The 16310-nt window shown below is 30.9% G+C and overlaps 1 protein-coding gene and 1 pseudogene across 1 annotated transcript; one reads left to right on the top strand and one right to left on the bottom strand.

Annotated features, from left to right (window-relative positions):
* On the bottom strand, positions 1504-3420 carry LOC104699084. The gene is made up of 2 exons (XM_010414433.1): positions 2147-3420; positions 1504-2071 (listed from the first exon to the last, which is right to left on the bottom strand). Exons 1-2 carry the CDS (start codon positions 3418-3420, stop codon positions 1504-1506), a joined length of 1842 nt encoding a protein of 613 aa, XP_010412735.1.
* LOC104699083 lies at positions 14519-15721 on the top strand (annotated as a pseudogene).

The raw sequence follows: 16310 nt of genomic DNA, 5'->3' as shown, positions 1-16310 counted from the left end.
AACAATAAATAATTTTGAAACTATTGTTTTCTATTATTTCTTGGGGGAGATAAAACAATTATGTTATGATACCATTTTTTTTAGTACATATGTTTTAAAGACAGTCAAACTGTAACTTATACAATACTATTAAATACAAATTTGAGTTGTGTCTTTAATACATTATATATGATTATTGAATATAATATGATTTTATATATATATTTGAAATTGTTCCATATTTTTAAATTAGTCTATCATAAATTAATTTGGTTTCAGTTTTTATTTTAAAAGTATGAAACCATTTATTTTTATTTGGTTTCAATTTGTTTATATTTTTTAGTTGGGTTGATCAGTACTTTTTTTAGGTTCTATGGTATATGATTTCATTATAAAATATATTATAAGCTAAAACTAAAAAATGGAAGGAAGATATTTTTGTAACAATGTTGAAATTCAAAAAGCAAACTATACAATAATTATCTTGTTTTTAACAAACTATATGCCATATAAGATACAAATATAATAAAGTCAAATAAAAAATAGTATGTGAAGTTTAAAATTAATGAGAATGGTATGTGTCACAAAAGTAGAGTGCCAAATGTCACATTGTTAAGAAAAATTAGAAAAAACCTTCTTTTATTATATAAGATACAGAATAAAATACTGTGGGGTTAAGGTTAAATGATTTCCAAATATTTTTTGTTTTTTGATAAATATGTGAATAATGATGATTTCCAAATTAAAATGAAAGTTGTCTTTTGCGAACCGATTAAATGATTTCCAAGTTGTGTTCACATAACTTGACATGAATCACTTTATACTGTGGGGTTAAAGTTATTAAAATTTAAAACAATGAATTAAAGTTACTTATCTATGTTTTTTTAGTGTAGAATAATATACAAGTTTTAAACCATTAATTAATAATGGTTTGTATACTGCTGCTTCCGTCTATATCTCTTAGACCTGCAGTCTAAATTTGAAATCACGGAGAAAAGGAATGAGGGAGCAAGGGTTTACAAATAGATAGGCGCAGCCGCGCAGCTTGTTAGAGCCGCAACATACAAACAAAGAGACCCGAAAGCAAACTTAAAGGACAAGAAACATAATTCTGAGTATGTGTGTTTTTTGTTGGCTCTTGTACTCTCCTTTTCTTTTCTTCCTTTTTTTTTTGTGATTGATCAGATTCTTGTGTCAAGTTACGACAGGATTTTGTAAACACAAATCTATAAATTAATTTAAGTCTTGTAGTAGGAAATTGAGAAATGAAAGAAAGACCACCGTGGCCTTACCTATGCTGCACCGAGACGGGGACGGGAACGGGAAACGGATACAGAGACAGAGACGGGAAACGGCGAAGTAAATATTTAGGGGTATGAGTACGGCAGGGGTATGTCAGTTTTATAATATATAAAATATAAAAATATCCATATATTAGTAAAATAAAATAAATAAAGTCACTTATAAAAAAAATTTCATGAAACAAAACATGACTATAATATATTAAATAATAGTTAAAATAAATTATTCTATGAGAAACTCATTCTCAAGATCGGGCTCATCTAATGAAAGATTAGCAAACTCCAAAAATCCGACATCTTCCATGGTATCATATGAATCTCCACCAACATCCCACATCTTGGTCTTTTCATCCTCATATTGACCAGAATTCCTTGATAAGTGGCGTAGATTGTTGTGAATGTAAACCAAGTCTTCAGCACGGCTTGGATTTAACTTATTTCTTCTGAGTGAGTGAATAAAGTTGTAAGTACTCCAATTGCGCTCAGCACAAGATGATGAACTAGGTTGACCAAGCAATTTAAAAGCCAAAGCTTGGAGACATGGAGTATCAGCACCAAAGTTAGCCCACCAACGAAAGGGTTCCATAGTACCCATTCCGACAATGCATGATAAATCTGCAAAATGACCAGTCCTCATGGAGAATAATGCATACTCATTAAGAACCTTAGTATGCTCATCATCATTAGGAAACAATCTTCGAAAGCATTTCGTTCTCTCACGAGAGATTTCACCATCTCTATAGGGACCTTTTCTTGTAGCATCCTCATTAAGCCATACATCACTATAAAATCTGCAACAAATGAAAACTATTATATATTGTCAATGAAATAAAATAAAAAAGTTAAACACATAATTTAAAATTTACCTAAGATTTAAAGAGTGAGCTAGACAATGTAGGGGAGTGTTATTCTTCGTCCAACGAGCCACTAAGATCTCATAAACAACAGTGTAAAAGACACTATATTCAGACATTTGACGGTTTTCTTTCTTGTAGATCTCAAGCTTCACCTTCTCAATCATAGAATCCCACATCTCATACACCAAATGAAGGCATGGCTTGTCAGTGTCACAAAACCTAATCATATCATATATAGGTCTTGTGAAATCAATGATATAAGAAACTTTTTCCCACCAATCATCATCCACAATCTTCTCTTTAACAAAGCTTGCTCTCCCCCAATTATCCTCTTTATAAGTAGACCACTCCTCACTTATGACCATAGCTTCAAGACCTCTTTTGATAAGCTTCAATCTCTTAAGCATCACAATGATGGAAGCAAAACGAGTATCAGCAACTGATAGTAATTTAAGAGGACTGAACTTGTTGAACATTGACAGCCTCATGTTGTGGTTCATGATGAAATTTTTTATTGCCATCGCATCGTCATGAATTATTGTTATCCAACTGCATTCATTATATGTTACGACATTCGTTTCCACATTCTTTGCTGCACATATGTTCTTCAAGGCCAGATTAAGTGTATGGACAACACTTGGTGTCCAATAGATGTGAGGAAACATGCATTCAATAATCTCACCGGCCGCCTTACAATTTGCTGCATTATCAGTGATGATTTGCACGACGTTTTGATGACCCACCTCATTGAGAACCTCTTTCATCAAATCAGAAATGAAGAATTTATCTTTCACTTCGCCAAAACAATTCACAGCCTTGAGAAATATAGGACCACTAGCAGAAGTAGCAATGAAATTAATCAGAGGTTTTCTTGTAGGATCACTCCAACCATCTGACACAATCGTCAATCCTTTTTCTTTCCATGTTAGCTTTAGTGGTTCTAATAACTTCTCAACATGAGTTCTCTCTTTCTGTAGCAAAGTTGTCCTCAACTTATTATAACCAGGAGGCACATAACCATCAATGTTGTGGGAAGCAGCAAACTGGTAGGACCTGTGATAATGCGGATTTCTTGCAAGATTAAATGGCAATCCTCCTGTGTAAAACATCCTTGCAATTTCCTGATCCAACTGGTCTCTGATTTCAATACCAAATGCTTTCTCAATAGGGGAGATGACAGACTTTCTTTTTTTAGAGCTAAAACTTGTTTCACAAGGTAAAGGAACCTCTCTAGCTCCACTCTCGAATTTCTTCTTCTCAAAATCGTCTTCTAACCCTTGCATCTTTTGTCTTTCACTCTTAGTTACTTTCGGACAAGAATTTACACCAGCGTTTTTCAATCCAAGCAGATGTGCTCTCACTCTCGAATAAGATCCCCCCTTGGTTTCATTACATATTTTACACTTAAACTTCCAAGTTCCTCATGTTGTTCCTTGCTTCTGAATTTTAGTCACGTAAGCCCATAATGGAGCTTCACCGTTTTGACTAGATCCACTATCAATATCGACATTATCACTGTTTTCTTGAGTAGCCATATCAATAATCAACCTACATATAAATATTAAAAAGTTACGTAGACGTAAGTTAATAATCAACCAACGCTTATAAAATATATAATCAAACAATATAAAATATATAAACGTAAGTTACATAACTTATCAACTACTATGTTTATAAGTTTCGTTGTTTCGATCTATAAACACTGATTAAACAAAGATTTGACTTATATTAAATTATTAAGAAGCTTCAGAGTTGGGACATACCTTTTGCAGAGCTAAACAGAGAAGTTCGTCTTCACCAAAAATAAAAAACGGAGAAGTTTGTGTGTTTTGGTTTTGCGATGAACGACGTCGACGTGAAGTAAGAATGCAAAAAGATGAGATATATATAACATTGATATTTGTAAACCCTAATTAGACAATATTTAAAAGGTTAATTTTCCTTTTCTTTTTTGGACAATAGAAGAAAAACAGTTAAATTTCCTATTTTACAATAGAAACGTTTCAGAAACGTTTTTGATTAGAACCGTTGCCATCCCCATAAACTATTGCCGTCCCCACCGTGTGCAAAACGTCCCGGAGACGTTTCCATGTTGTTTCTTCGCCGTCCCCATACCTGAAACGTTTCCGAGACGGGAGACGTCATGGAACTGCCGTCCCCGTGCTTCATAGGGCCTTACCACACCAAAGATCCCTGAAGAAGTGTTGATCGATATCCTAATCGGATTACCAGCGAAATCTTATAATAATAACTACAAGAGCACCGATCACTTCCTTGTATGTGTGGTAGTTGAATGACATGAGACATGCAACGCATCCTAACAATAAGAATTGGAACTTTCTGCAAACAGAAATGTTTGGAATCATATACCAGAGTTCTTAACTTTCACTCGAAAAGCTAAGCTGCAATAATTAATGCAAAGGAAGACTTAGGAAACAAAAATTTAACCTCTTATTCTCAATTCAGCAATAAAATATACAACAACTAGAAAGAAAAGAAAAACACATGTAACACCAAGTCAATTTCTTAACTAAATTAAGGGAATTTTGATTTAAAAGATGTTTATTTTAAAATTTGTCCATCTATGACTTTTTTGGAAAAATTTGGTGTATTAGGTTTTATAATAATTAGAATTCGATTTTCCCTTATTTGACAACTTATAGAAATAAAATCTAATTTTTTAAACATATTCCAAAACATCTAAGTCATAAAGAGTCTTTCCTTAGAGATTATTTTTTCCTAAAATCTCATAAAAGAACAAGGGAGAATTGGAAATAAAGGATATTTTTTTTTAAATGTCCAAATATACTTTATTTTCACAATTTTGGTCATTTAGGTTTTATAATAATCATAAACCAGTTTTACCCTTACTTTTACATAAACTTAAATAATAAAAATATAAATTGCTAATTTAAAATTTTTTTTTTTTAAAAAACTTCTTAACTACCCGACGACTCGCTCGAATCCAAACCATAACCCTAACCCCCTTGTGAATCTAAGTTACATGTAGACAGATACGGCTAATTCTGCTGTGACTTTCACGATTAACCCTCTGAGTAGCGGCGACGACGATCTAGATGAGACAATGTCGGCGCTTTCTCCTCCTCTGTCGCTTCCTTGCAGGCAGGAGACGTCTTCTTGGGACTATTTTGACACTTGTGATGATTTTGATAACTTAAGATTTGTAGGGCTAAGTGAACAAACAGAGATCGATTGTGATGCACCAGTTGTAGGGATTAGAGAAGTTTATTCAAGGCTCAGTGACTTTGCAAGACTCGTCGAGTTTTAAAGCAGAGGAAACAGAGTTGTGAAGATGATGATGATGAAGCTAGAAACAGTGAAAGAGAAGATCCATCAGAGTATATCACACATAGAGCTAAAGAATTTGTCCCCACCATGAAAGATATAAAGCATAAGTTCTTTAGAGCTTTTGAATCTGGCAAAGAAGTTCCAAGAATTCTTGAAGCTAACAAGATCAGAGTCAGATTTTCTGATATAGCAGGTCTTAGGTCTGTTTGCTTTATGTAAAAGGGTGTTGATATGAAAACTGAAATTGAAGCTTGATTCGTGAGTGTTTATTTTGTTAACCAGGAAAGCGGAATTCAATAGCGGTTCTTGCATCTTTGAAGCGTGGTTGTTGTAGAGGGAAGAGTTCTTCACCGGTTTCTCAAGGTCTGTTTTTTTTTTTTTTGGTTTGATAAATATTTAGTTTCCTTTTTCAAAGATTCAATTTCAGTTTCTATATAGAAAGATTCACTTTCTATATTTAGTGATATCTACAATTTTCAGAGTATACATTCTATATTTCTGTAATATATATCTACTAATTTTCGCAGAGATAGAGTAAAAGGAATAAAACATATTATAACTTTTTCAGAGCATAGAAGGTTTATACTAAAAAAGTTTAGAACATAGAATAAACCGTAGAATACATATTCTGCATATCGTGAATTTTGAATTTCAGACTACTAAACTATTTAGAACAAAAACCTTTTCTGAAATTAGTATAACATGTACAAAATGTTATAATACAAAATCAGGTATTTTCAGAACAGTAGGAAACATTTTCTAAATATTCTATATCAAATTTTATCTACCAAAAAAATATGGTATAATTTTTTTTTTTGAAAATATTTATATTACCTCAGTAATTGTATATCTACATATACACCTAAATTTCACTTCTTAAAACTTGTTGAATTTGGATTTATTAATTTGTATGGGTATTTTAGGTAAAAATGACAATTTTAAAATAAAGGTGTATATGGACAAACATTTTTTTAGTGATCCATTATTTCCAATTATCCCAAAGAATAATAATAATAATTCTAAAAACCCTTCTCCTACACCATAAAAAAAAAATTTGCCAAACCAGATATTTTTGTTTTTCTTCGCTGAAGATAAAGCTACTGTGATTCTCCTACGTTTTGTTCTTCTCTTCTGGCTTTTAGATTGTTTCTATTTCATTGATTAATTTATGTAGTAGGGTTATAGTATGGTTTTGATAAGCAACCTAGATCTTTAATTTTTTATTTATATAGTTTGGTTATTTTTGCTTCTCACAATGAATGTTAACATAAACACTCTCTTTACCATCATCTATATTATTATTTTCACAGCATTTTTCAGAAGAAGGCTTGAAGTTGGGCATATTTACATTATATGCTATCGTAATTAAAACATTTAATACAAATTTTTTTTTAAGAAAAAAATAATTTAGGAAAATCGAGTATGAAAATATATATATTTCTCTAAATATCTGAACAACATCAATTTCTATTTTCCTTTTTAATTACAAGTTGTAAATGTTCTAATGAAAAAAGAAACTATAGTATCTTACCTTATTCAATTTCGATTTTCCATAGTTAGTTTGACATTATACATGTTTTCCATTATACATAAATTGTATAATGTTTTCTATGTTAAAATGGATAGAGCAATTGATGTCAAAATGGGTAGAAAAGAATATAAAAATAAACTAATAATGTATGATTTTATTATACTATATATATATATATATATATTTTTGTTTTAACCTCCACAAAATGATATATGTTTTTTTGACTAAAAACATGTGTCATTTATATAGTTATGATGTCAAATACATATATATATATATATATATATATATATCCTGTTGCACAATTTAAATAGTGATTACATCAGATTTAGTCATATGAGTAATATCAATAATATTATATGTGTAAATATCAATAACAATACTAAAAAAAACAACAATAATTTATGGAAAATTTTATTTATCCACGGGTCCAAACCTAAACTAAAAATAATCATAAGAATGTGATGGGAATTAGGTTAATATTAGTGCAATTATATATTTTTGCGGGTTGGTTTAAAAACACAAACAAAATATTTTAAAACTTAATTTTATATGAAAGGAGTTAAAAACCAACACTAACCCGCTCCATCATACTCATAGACAAAACTAACTATTTCTTTTAATAACTATTTTTTTATATATCCACGGGTCCAGACCTAGACTAAAAATAAGGATTTAAATCTCTCTGGCCCCTGCATCTAAATTTCCATTCTATTTAGCCCCCCTAATAAAGAAAATATATTTAAATGTTTATTTTTGTTCTGATAATTAGTAAAAGACTAATAAATTTAGGGTTTTTAACATATTTACAAATCCAACCTTATTTTGGATCTAAACCCATATTTTTTCAGATATCCATATCAATTTTGGATCTTAAATCCCCAAATCTTTGACAAAACCCTTATTTTTTTTATTATCTTTTTTTTCTTCTCGTCTTTCTTCTTCTCTGACTCTAGTCGACAGTTGCAGAGGAAAATCAATCTCATTACATCTTTTATCTACTACTTATCTTTTTTTTTGTCGTCTGTTTCTCTCAATCCCCTTTCTTCTTCTCTTTGGAGAAATCTGCCGTGAGAAATCGAAATTCGTCGTTAGTTTTCTCTCAGCTGTCGGTCATTGTAAGCCATTCTCTTTGTTTCTTTCTTTTGATCTCTAATTCGACTAATTGTTGGGTTTAGTTCTCTGAATTGTGTGAAAAGGATTTGAATTTTGTGAGTTTTGAGTTTGGGAAATGTGTTGGTGAAATGATTTCGTGAACTGTGTTAAAAAAACATTTTATTTCTTATAATTATGTAGATAGATAATGAGATTATGTGAGTTTGTGTTCAGATTGTGAGTTTGTGTTTGGATTGAGTTTGTGAGATTGTGTGAGTTTGAGTTTGTGTGAGTTTGAATATGTGTGAGTTTGAGTTTGTGTGAGTTTGAGTTTGTTTTTTTGTTTGGATTGTGTGAGTTTATCTCTTTGCTTTAGATAATGAGATTGTGTGAGTTTATCTCTTTCCTTTAGATAATGAGATTGTGTGAGTTATCTAGATAATGAGATTGCTTTTGAAATTTTGATACCACCATTATTTCTTGATTTTCATAATTTGTGGTTGTTATATACAAAGTAACTTTAAAAAACTAAGGTTGTTTATGTAAGAATTTGGATTTCTATGATTTAGATTTGTTTTTTACATGTGAAGTAGATCTATATGTTAAAATTGTGTGGTTGTTATATACAATGTAATCTTAAAAGACTAAGTTTTTATATTTTGGTTCTAAGTTTTATAATTTAATAAAATTCTGCAAATTAAGCAAGACAATATATTATAGTTGTACCAGTTGTATTTAGTTGTACCAAGACAAAACAAATCAAATTTGTACAAATACAATGAAATTAATTAGAGTTGTACCTGTTAAAACTTAGTTGTATGAAACATAACAAATAAGTTTCACAGACAAATACAAACACAAACACTAATTATATAATTTGGTATTCCCTTATAGTTCGGGAATGAAAAAGGGAAAGTAACTAACTCTTAGATTTTTCATAGGCTCATCTACCCTTATCTTACTACATATCTTCTCAACCAACTTAGCATTTGATACATCACTAGTGATGTCTTCTTAAGAAAAGAATACACTTTCTTATCCTCTCTTGAAATCCATCGTATATTTTCTCTGATACTTGAATAGTATCCATCATAATGAAAGCGTATGACTGAAGTATTTTCATTGTCAACTGCAAAAGAAAGAGAAAGAAAACGGTCCCTAATTTTACATTTTTTCGTAGCAGTCCATAAACATAGTTGTACTCATTTGTCTCAGTTGCACTAAATTTTTGTATTAGTAGTTTTCTATCCAATGGTTCCAGTTGTCCCATATCTACAATTCCAAATTTTTTTACAAATGTCGCATTTTTTTGGGTTAATGAGAGAGGAGAGAGAATGTTTATTATATTGGTTATTTTTATTTCTTTTTTAAGATTTAAATTTATAATATAATATAAGAAGGGTATGGTGGGATTTTAATAATATTGAAAAGGAAATGGATAGTGAGAATAAGTGGGGGATTTTTCAAATTGGATTTGAACTAAAAGGGGCTAGAGAGATTAAAAACCTAAAAATAATCATAAGTATATTTTTGCGGGTTGGTCTAAAAACACAAACAAAATATTTAAAACTTAATTTTATATGAAAGAAATTAAAAACCAACACTAACCCGCTCCATCATACTCATAGACAAAATTAACTAATTTCAAATTGTTGAATAAACTTTAAATAATTTTACGTGAATAAACTTTAAATAATGTTATACTAACTACAAGGTATTATACATATTAACAGATGTTTACTTTCACAACAACTAATTTTGATTGATTAAATTCCAAAATAAAATTTTTTGATTAATTAAATTTCAAATGAAAATAATAATTTTTAAATAGATAAAGAAAATAAAATTACAAATAACTCAATATTATTGTAAAAAAGTTTAAAACATATATTTGATCCAACATTATGTTTTTTTAGTAAGTTATATAAAATATACAAAAATTAATAATCTTGCGGTGTACCGCAGGTTAAAACCTAGTATCTCTCATAATTGAGTTCATACTAATTTATTTTATTTTATTAATTTTTTGGGGGAAAAATAGAAAAAGAACATAGTGTAGATTGTAGAAAATAAACGGTAGAATTCGTCTTCTAACTTCAGTAGAACATAGAGTAATGTGTAGAATACATATTCTAATTTTCGTAGAACACCGACAAAATCTGACTTCTAAAATTTTTAGAAGATATATCTATTCTAAAATTTTCAGAGAAAATACAATACGTAGAATTCGTAATCTACAAATTTCAGAACATGTAGAGTACGTAAAATTCATAATCAATATCTTGAGAATATATACAAATTGCAGAAAATGTATTCTAAATGTTGCAAAACAATTTTAATGTGAAAATCATCATGTTTTCATCAAAAACATTTTTTGTCAACCTTAATCTTCCTCTTCCTTACTTGTTAATTTGTTTCATTCATTTTCTATTTTGAAATTGCTTAAAAGTTGATTTCATGTTTTAAAAGGGTAATTTAGGCATAATCAACAATTTACTGTAGAAAGCATAGATGGACAAATTAAAAAAGAAACATCCTTTTAAATCAAAATTCCCCTAAATTAATCTATACATATGATCCCACACACTCTCTTTTTTTTTTGTCAAACAACTTGCATTCATTAATCAACATGCAAAGTTCTTACAACAAAGCTTAGAATACAAGATAAAGAGGCATTCCCCAATGCCAAAATAACATAGGAACAAAGAAAAGATAGGATTAATCGGCAATAGGTTCTTGAGAGCTTTGAGCCAAATTCTTGAAGGAGTTTTGGTACATGTGAGATCAAGATTGTCGATAGCTCTTCCATGGACAAGCCAACGGATGAGGAGATTGCCACTGTCATCAGACTGGTTGGCGTTAATAAAGGGGTCAAAGCTGAACTTCTCTCCGGTTTGAGGAAGCCTACACGAAGTAGTAGCTTGACAAGTTTTCGAGCAAGGTTTGTGGAGCTCTGGGGCTTAAAGATGTTTGGTAGAGTTGCCATAGATAGAGAAAGACCTTGATCAAACCAAAGCCGTAGACTAAACTCGGACCAATTGGAGATAGTATCCAATTACCAAAGAACATCAAGCAATAGGATTCATGGGTCAAAACCGAAAGAGATATTATAACCAAGGTTCTCAAGGAATAAGAGAGACGCCACAACAACAATGATGCTTTACAACTCAAATGGAATCCACAAAGTTCGTAAACTTGACCACACCATTGGCTAAAATTGGGCGTCAAAAAGAGAAATAAATTCTCGTACCTGGGCTTACAGAGGTTTAGAGCTGGACCAACCATTGTGTGGATTATTTCCCTGAATTTGGTAGATTGTACATGCTTAGGCTCATAGATCACGGTATATGGAAACATGGGGTTGAGGAAATTTCGGTAACCACCGCTCCGTAGAGGCGGAGTCATAATGTCGATATTCCTCTCTCCATTGATGTTGTTTGAAAACAAAGGCAGGATTCCCAATAGCTAAACGCTAGGATGAAGATTGATAAACGACGGGTTGCTTTGTACCAGGGATTTCCATTGACATTCATAGACCCACATCAAAGCTATCGATATATGATGTATACGGAAACTTTTGTCCTTACCACCCAGATAACGAAGAGACAATGAAAGTGGACTTAGAAAATATTCAGAAAATTTTGACTTGGGTTTTGTGCTCATGGGCTTAGCCTGCTGAAAGCGTAATGGGCCGACAATAAGGGAAAGGCCCACCAAAAGAAGACCGAAGAACATGATGGTTGACCTAGCGAAATTGAGCGAGCGGCGGCGGTTGTACGGAGAGGATGAATAGGTTTGCAAGAGACTGAGCATCTCCGGTGAACAAACCTTCAGCATAAGCAAGCCAGAGTTGTTGTAAAGGGTAGGATCAAGTATCCACACCGACAGTTCAATTTTGGAGAGATGGGTTCTTGACATGGAAAAGGGGACGTCGTGTGCCTCCAACGTCTCCACCGGATATAGCTTGGCTAGTGGTCCAGAGAGGAGCTCGCCTGTTAAGCTTGGTGCCTCAATAGAGGCTTTTACAGGGGTGAAACGACATCCCAATCGGAGGTTGTGCATGTCGGATATTCGTGGATCTGTTAAACCGGTTGAAGCAATCAGAGACAAGGTGTGGGGGTTAACCAAAACCCACCGTCGTCCTTTGTCACTGCTGATCAAAAAGTCACCGGAATCTGAGGAGGCCAGGGGGTTTGTAACAAGACTAAAAACGGGGAAAAGCTTAAACAACCGAAAGAAAGATTAACTAGAAGAAGGTAGAAAGACAAGAGATCCCGACGCTGGAGAGTAGGAGCTACACCGGCGTCGGAGAAAGTTTGCGGAATAGATACCTCGATATTAGTGCCTGAGAGAGTTTATGGTGTCAACTTGTGAAATGGTCACTCTAACAGATAAAAACAAGGATATGATCCCACACACTCATATGCTCAATTTTCCAAAAAGAAAAAAAACCATAAGAAAAAAATGAGGATTTTTAAAACATACTATATAACACTTTTTTTTACTATAAACCGAGACGAGACAAATTTGTATTGTTTGCATTTTATCTAAAACCTAGGCAAATTTAAGCAAGCCAATATGTTTTATGCAAGTGTATGTTTTTAATGTTGATTCCTTTGAACCGTTTTAGGGAACAATCCTTCTTGATAGAGACTAATAATAAACAGAACGATTAGAAGAACAGAAAGAAAATGAATAAAAAGAACAATGCATAAGTGAATAAACAGTTTTTAAAGAATGAAAAAAAAATCTGCGGAGAAAGAACAAATAAATAAATGATAATCAAACAATAAAAATATCTTTTAAAATATATTAAATAATCAATAAATCAAATTTCATTGATAAAATTATTTTTAATGTATATATAATAATTTACAATTGATTTTAGAATAAAATTTGTAAATTAAATTTTAGATATGTCATGTTAAATATCAATAATTAATATTAACGTACAATAAAAATTTAAGAGTAATTTAAACTATTTTTAGTTTATATTTACGATATAAACATGAGTCTCTTAAAATTATTTTACAATTCATATAGTTTTCAAATAGAGGCTTAATATTAGTTTAACATGAAATTAATATCAAAAATATTTTTTTCTGTTAATAAATTGTGAAAATATAAAAATTATTATATTACAAAATTGAAATATTATTGATAAACATATTTTTTGCATTTTAAAATAAAAAACGAATTTTAATAATTTTTCTTTTTTTTTTTCATTTGTTCCTCATCATTTTTGGGGAAGAACATTTTTGTTTTATTGTTCCTTATTTTTTGAAGAATATAAAAGAATGTGAAGGAAAAAATATTACTTTCAAATGGTAAAAAATTTGTGTAATAAAACGGAATATCACATTTCTCCTCGTTCTTAACCTAAATTGTGGTTACCTTGAAAAAACAAAAAGAAAAGTAATAAAAAGAACAATGTGGAATAGAATAAACAGTTTTTGAGGAATGAAAAGAAAATCTGCATAGTAGGAACTAGGAACAAAACAGTAAATGGTAACCAAACAATAAAAATGTTTTTAAAATATATTAAATATTAAATAAATTAAATTTCGATGATAATACTAATATTATTTTTAATGTACACATAATAAATTTTAAATTTGATTTTAAAATAAAATTTGTAAATTAAGTTTTAGATATATCATATTAAATATTGATAATTAATATGAACATACAATAAAATTTTAGAGTAATTTAAATATGTTTTACTGTTCATACAGTTTTCAAATAGAGTCTTAAGATTATTTTAAGATAAAATTCCTATCAAAATTTTTTTTATTTCAATACATGGTGAAAATATGAAAGTTTTTATATTAAAAAAATTGAAATTTTATTAATAAACATATTTTTTATTTATTTTACAATAAAAAAACGAATTTTAATATTTGTTCTTTTTTTTGTTCCATTTGATCCTCATCAATTTTGGGGAGGAACATTTTTGTTCTATTGTTCCTTATTTTTTAAAGAATATAAAAGAATATAGGAGAAAAAATATTACTTTTAAATGGTAAAAAAATTGTGGAATAGAGAAAAATGTGATCTTTCTCTTCATTCTTTTTTTTAATTTTGGTCACCAATTGAAGTTATGTTAGAAAAAGAAAAAAAAACAAAAGGACGAGCCAGTTAAACCTTTATAGTGGTGTGGATATTGATAAATAAAACTAGCTAGTTTCTTGGTTAACAATCTTAACACATATTTTTTTTTTATAGTTACAAGCATTAAGGATAAGTTCGTTATAAAATATATTTACGTACGTACTGTAGAAGGATAAAGAGGGTTTTAATTTATTTTCGGTTTTCAGGAGATAAATATAAAACATTAACCAGTAAAATTTGTATATGATTTAGTGAGTTTTATATATCTTGCAAATTACATGCAGTATATATTATCAACATAGGTTTGGAACACACAAATCTGTGAACAAACAACCATGGGAGCGCCTTTATGTCTTGCCGTGAGGAAAAAGAAAAAGATAGCGAAGGAGACCATTGCCTTACCGGAGATCCCTGAGCAAATGTTAATCGAGATTCTGATAAGACTGCCGGCGAAATCTCTCATGAGATACAAGTGCGTCTCAAAGCTTTGGCTTTCCCTTATCATCTCTCCATACTTCACCAACCTATTCCTTAGATCCTCACCACCCCGACGTTTGTTCGCGTATATAGCGGATGACAGACACAGGATCGGCAAGTATGCCTTGCTCACATCATCATCATCATCGAGTCATGATCACTCAGTCGTCTCAGTGATCGATCAAAATCTGTCTATGCGGATAATAGGAGGCTACTTTGTGAACGCTGTTCGTGGCTTGGCGTTTTTCAGAGCTGGGAGAAGAGTGCAAATATGTAACCTTCACACGAGGCAGCATGTGGAGTTGCCTATTATAAGATCTCAAGTAAAAGGTAACAGCGTGTGGAACTATTCTGGACACGATCCTGTTCATGATGTATACAAAGTGCTTAGCCTGGTTTGGGAGTTCACTAAGGAACGTAGAGTGAGGTTAGAACATCATGTGTTGGTACTTGGAGCTGGAGCATTATGGAAAAAGACTAAATGCCACATTCCTCATAGTCCTTACAAACGAGGTATTTCCATTAACGGTGTTTTGTATTAGAGTGCTCGGACTGATGAGAACAACAAATATGTGCTTATGAGTTTTGACTTGACTTCTGAAGAGTTCAATTTGATTGAATTTCCCAATGGTCCCGGCTTCGGGAGCTTGTGTCAGATCGATCTCATGAACTACAAAGGAAGAGTAGCTATTTTTAACAGATACAGACTACTTTGGACCCATTCAGCAAGTTCTCTTGTGGTGGATGTTTGGGTTCTTGAAGACTCTGACAAGAGTCAATGGTCCCTCGCCAAGACTATTGTCTTGCCTGTTTCTCAGATGGATTTCACGCTTAAAGGTTATCAGTTGCATACGGATGGCACTAGTCTCACTGGCCAAGTTTGGTTGAGAAACGGAGATCCCATGCCCGTTCGCTTATACGGTTATGATACAGAGAGGAATGAGATAACTCGAAGGATTGAAGTAAAGCTATCATTGCTTGGTAGGTTTAAGAAGACAAACCATTGGTTCTGGTCAACATTTTGGGATGATATTGAGAACATCATGTACTTGGAAACCTAAATACAGTAAAACCTCTATAAATTAATACTCTATAAATTAATAATCACTATAAATTAATAAATTTTGCTGGTCCCAAGTCGGGCCAGTGTAAAAATTAACAATATTCGATAAGATAATAAGATAATAATTTTTTTGAAATCTTAATGTAAAATATGGTCCCAATAATATTATAAATTAATAATCATATAAATATATATATATATATATACTGATATAATAGTGTATGTTTCTCCTAAAACTCATTTCTATAGAACATTTGTAATGTTGTATTTTCAAACTATAATAATATCTCTAAAATATTTTATAACATGTCATACAAATAATTAAATTTTAAAGTTTTAATTTTTAGATATGCATCATTTACAATTTGATAATTAGACAGATTATTAAAATATGAGAATTAATATTATTATTATTCATAAATTTGAATTTATGTATGTCATGTGTATAAGTCAATTTGTTTATAGTATTTGTAATTTATTGTCAATAATGCTTTATAAATATTACAAGTTCAATTCCTAAACCATAAAATTTATAACATCCGAAAGTTTAATCTTATTTTGCTATAATTGTTCCAATTCATAATTTA

The sequence above is a fragment of the Camelina sativa genome, chromosome 6 (assembly GCF_000633955.1).
Source record: "Camelina sativa cultivar DH55 chromosome 6, Cs, whole genome shotgun sequence".
Classification (NCBI taxonomy): domain Eukaryota; kingdom Viridiplantae; phylum Streptophyta; class Magnoliopsida; order Brassicales; family Brassicaceae; genus Camelina; species Camelina sativa.
The sequence above is the reverse complement of the archived record's forward strand: the minus strand, read 5'-3'. Positions and strand labels throughout refer to the sequence as shown.

Bases quoted from the DNA above. Each gene is read 5' to 3' on its own strand.
- LOC104699084 (XM_010414433.1), bottom strand. From the start codon at position 3,420: ATGCAAGGGTTAGAAGACGATTTTGAGAAGAAGAAATTCGAGAGTGGA. The intron at 2,072-2,146 runs GTAAATTTTAAA...CATTTGTTGCAG, and splicing joins GCTCACTCTTTAAATCTTAG to ATTTTATAGTGATGTATGGC.